This window comes from Mus caroli, chromosome 7 (genome assembly GCF_900094665.2).
Source record: "Mus caroli chromosome 7, CAROLI_EIJ_v1.1, whole genome shotgun sequence".
Taxonomy (NCBI): domain Eukaryota; kingdom Metazoa; phylum Chordata; class Mammalia; order Rodentia; family Muridae; genus Mus; species Mus caroli.
Window position 1 is genome coordinate 118,325,562 of NC_034576.1, and position 4,576 is coordinate 118,330,137.

Below are 4,576 nucleotides of genomic sequence, written 5' to 3' on the forward strand. Positions count from 1 at the left end.
CAGAGTTTCACTGTGTATCTCTGGCTGTCCTAGAACTCACTCTGTAGACCAGGCTGGCCTCGAACTCAGAAATCTGCCTGCCTCTGCCTCCCAAGTGGCATGCGCCACCACTGCCCGGCGAGAGAGTGCTTTCTTGTCAGCTACTCAAAATACTCTTGCAGCACGTCTCTGTCACTACAGAATCAGGAAATGTTCTTAAGAAGTTAAAATGAGTTTTCTAATATTGGCTTAGGGTAAATTTTACTTAACTTTGGCAGACCTTTAACAGATATGGATAATGCTCATAAGATAAAAGTCTTTCATGTAAGTTTAAAACTGGTCTCTAATAAGGACCACTGTGTAATAAGGACTGGTGTGGTGTGAATGACTGACAGATGCTGTTCCAGGAAGAGAAAAGCAGGAAATGTCAGTCTAGAGGAGGGAGACAGCGAAGTGCTCCTGGGAGGCTTTCCTTAAAGCCTGGAGTGGCTGTCCTCAGTCTTTCCCTCAGCAGCCAGGAATCTTAATTTGCCTATGAAATACTAATACTACCTAATACTATGAAGTGGACTCCTTGGGGTGTTTTAAGATAGGGGCTCACTATGTAACCCCTGCTGGAACTTGAACTCCTAGATATCCACCTGCCTCTGCCTCCTGAGTTAAGTGGGCTGATTTTTAAGATAGACAAAAATTAGGACCAATCCCAGTTCCCAGTTTCTGTACTGGCCAGTGGTGCTTCTTTTTCTTCCCTCATAGGCCTTTGGTTGATGTTTTAGGTAGAAGATCATGATGGAGAAGGTGATGTGGCTGGAGATGACGATGAGGACGACTCCCCTGATGCTGAGAGTCCAGATGACTCGGACAGTGACTCTGAGTCTGAGAAGGAGGAGTCTGCAGAAGAGCTTCATGCTGCTGAGCATCCTGATGACACAGAAGACCCGAAAAGCAAAAAAGATGCGAAGAGCAATTATAAGATGATGTTTGTCAAGTCCAGTGGCTCCTAACTACCAAACACTTAGTCTTTGTATTAAAAGTAAGCCTTATTGTTATAATGCACAGTGGAGGACTGCTTATAGAGCACAGACCTTTGTATTATAATTTTTAAAAAGGCCCTTTTAAATAACTACAAAGAGTGTTTGCTTTCAAATGCCATGGGTTACATTTCTCCAGGCATGACTATAACCACTTTTGTAAAGAGTCAGAGTTGTATAAAATGAGAAATAAATGCTGTACTCAGCTTCCTTTCATATTGGCATCATCTGCCCTCTCCCCACCGTTTGCCTCTGTAGGTGCATTATGGGGGACACTTGCTTTGTTTGTGGCAGCTCTTTCATCTTCATCTTTTGGTTTGTTCCTATTTTTCTCTTACATAATTCATCTGATACTGTGACATGTTCCCTTGATTATACTTTGTTAAAGTAGACCTGTCCATCATGGAGTTGGCTGCCACCAGCCCTGCTGCAGACCATCATTGACAGTCCATGCTTGTTTAGTCTTTGCTCGTGGACCAGAGCAAGCACAGGACACTTATGTGTGGAAGTGCCCTGTTACATCATTCAAAGGTTGCAAACCCAAAATGTCTTTATATAAGTTGATTTTACTGTATGGTAAAGTTTTGATAAAATTTGGCCAGTTTTTACAGAAGAAATTATTTCTCTGCTCATTTAGTCCTGTGTATTTAGAAATATGTAAAACTGGATTTTTTTTTAAGGTACTATGTGACCAAAGTTCATTTTTTCCTCCTAAGGTCTAAATAAAGAGAAAGCAGTTTCCCATATTTGATTGTGATGCCTTTATCCTCATTGTCTGTAAATGGGGAGCAGGCTTACCAAGTAAGAAGTAGGAAACCATGTATGTTCATCTCACCATCTCTCTAGAGTCTACATGGCTGGCAGGAACCATCACCAGGTGACTGCAGCTGGCTGCCAGAGTGGGGCGGGCTCATCTCTTGTCTCCTTGGTTTGTACAGCAGTTTACTTGAGTGCATTGTGGGGTAGTGGATGGAGCTTTGAATAACTGTCCAAATTTTAATCAGCTTAAAGATGAGAATGCAGCCTGTATTAGAACTGATGTTACATATCAGACTGCAGTGTGTGCCTGCTGAGCTGGACTTTGTAAAGCTACTCCTTTCAAAGTTGAAATGGGGGCACAGAGCAGTTGAGTTCTGATTCACAGACTACGTTTTGCATTTTCACCCAAAAGGCCTTTTCATTTTGTTTTTTAATTCCTCACACTCTACAAGTAGGTACTGCCCATGTAAGTATTCTCTGGAAGATCAACAGTGTGTGTAAAGTACCTTAGAGAAGTTTGGGTTTAGTGTAAACACTGATTTTCAAATCCAGCCTCTGGGACTTCACATTACAGTTAATTTACGTCGAAACTAAGAACTAATTTATGTCTAAGAATAGATGAGAGGCTCTTGTTCTCTTTGTCTTCCTGCTCCCTCTCTGTCCTCTAGTCCCTTCCCCCTTCAAAAAAAAAAAGATGAGATAAGAGGCTCCAGTTCCAAGGAATCCAATGTGCCCTTCTCACCTCCACAGGCACCAGGTACACAAGTGGTACACAAACAAACATACCAGGAGGCAAAACACCATTTAAGAGCAGAACCATAAGGATGCTGGCCAGACATCCTAGTGCCAGGGAGACTGAGCTGATTGCCCTGAGGTCATAGGAAGCTGCAGAGAAGGACTGTCTCAAAAATAATAATGGAAGCTGGAAACGCCAGCTGCTTGGGAGGGCGCTCCGCTAGCATAGTAAAGGCCCCGTCCTCAGGGCCACAAAGGAATGGAAGGAAGATCAGTGAGATTTTAAAGCCACTCCACCCACTCACTATTAAACATGCAGGGCTAGTTATAAGATTTTCAGTTTTAATTAGTCCATGTCTAGCCACTAAACTAACAACACTCAAGGGGTAGAATAGGTTCTTACTCAAGAACCTATTGGTCCATGAGGCCCTGCAGCCTGTAGTCCCCACAGCACATTAACCACCTTGCCTATCTTACATGAATGAACGACATGTTTCAAGGAACAACATGAAAGGGAAACAAATGACTTGATATGCCATCTTGTACCCATTCTTTAAAAGTTCAGGAAACTGGCCCAGTGGGTAGAGGCCCTGACTGTCAGTCTGCCCCTGATGACCTGAGTTTGCCCTCCAGCACCCACGTGATAGGAGTCAAGCCTACCACGCTCTCTAACTGCTCTGAATCGTCCTCTCAACTTGCATGTGTGCAATGACAGCTGACACACACTGCATGAGATAGAAAACTCAAAGAATACAAATGGCTTTTGAGCAGTTGGTCACAGTGGAAAGGTTGTGATTTTCCATACTAGTGACTTCATCCAGAACGGTCCTTGTCCCAAGTTTGCACCCAGCGGTTCACTCCTAACAGGGCCTTTCCTTGCATCAAATGACTGCCTCTTAATGACTAGAATTCATGTCATTTGTAGTAGCTAAAAGCCTAGATATTTAACACCTCGGTGAATGGAAGAAGCAGAAATGTCCGGTGTAATGACCTTACTTGAAAACAAAAGTTGGGGGCTGGAAAGATGACTCAGTAGTTAAAGAGCACCGACTGCTCTTCCAGAGGTCCTGTGTTCAAATCCCATCAAGTACATGGTGGCTCATAATCATCTGTAATGGTGTCTGATGCTCTCTTCTGGTGTGTCAGAAGACAGAGACAGTGTACTCACATAAATCTTTAAAAAAAAAAAAAAAAAAAAAGCAAAGTTGGGTCGCCTTTCAAATGGGGAAATGAATTTCTGCTACCAGGTGAGCACATAGGAATTTGCTGCTGTCACCACTGAGACAGTGCAGGCCTCAGTTGCTCTCAGTTCAGGGTCAGCCTCCTGCTAAAGTCCTACTACCTTTAGATGTACCTGTGTGGCCTGCAGGTTATTCTGGAAAAAGATCACCAAGCCAGTAAGAAACACTGGAGGACCTCACAGTGCCTGTGACTCTGTCAACTCCAATTCTTTTCATCTGTGGGTGTTTTGTCTTTTGTAGACAGGTTATCTCTGGCGGTCCTAGAATTCAAGGATCCTCCTGCCTCTTGCCTTTGAGTGTTGATTAAGGGCATGTAGGTGATGCTACATCTGACTTCTTATTCTTATATTAAAAAAACAATCTACAAGTTATGAGCCTCTTTTATCTTCCTATCTCTGTAATGTCTTTTTCCTTCCGTCTTTTCTGAACTGGGCTGGCTGGCTGGCTGGCTCCCCTCGTACAAAGGATTCCCCCCTGAGCCAGACAACGTGAGTTTAGTCCCCAGATGTGACATGGTAGAAGTTGAGAACTCCCACAAGTTACCCATGACCTCCACATAGCATGCTTGTGGTATACATCCTTCCTCCCCTAAATGAATACATTTATATTCCATGAAGTTGTGCCAGTTAAAATCACAGCAAGGACAGGTGTCACAACCCAGCTCTCTCCATTATTGATGATAAACGAGGCAACTTGAGGCCACAGGCCTCATCCGGCCGGAACAGCACCGGTGTAGCTAGAGCGCAGGGTCGGCTGACACCGGCCAGCTACCCACGACCCCCCCCACAGGATTTTGAGACTGCTGGTGAGTGGAACACAGCTTCTGCTCCA

General features: G+C 44.0%; 1 protein-coding gene across 1 annotated transcript in view; it reads left to right on the top strand.

The window, feature by feature from the left end:
• C7H11orf58 (chromosome 7 C11orf58 homolog) overlaps positions 1–1,756 on the top strand; it is a 12,071-nt gene extending 10,315 nt beyond the window's left edge. Inside the window, exon 5 of the mRNA XM_021167228.1 lies at positions 756–1,756. Within this exon, the coding sequence (XP_021022887.1) occupies positions 756–983 (228 nt within the window). The 3' untranslated portion in view covers positions 984–1,756. The remainder of the gene's footprint in view (positions 1–755) is intronic.
• Positions 1,757–4,576: the final 2,820 nt, after the last annotated feature.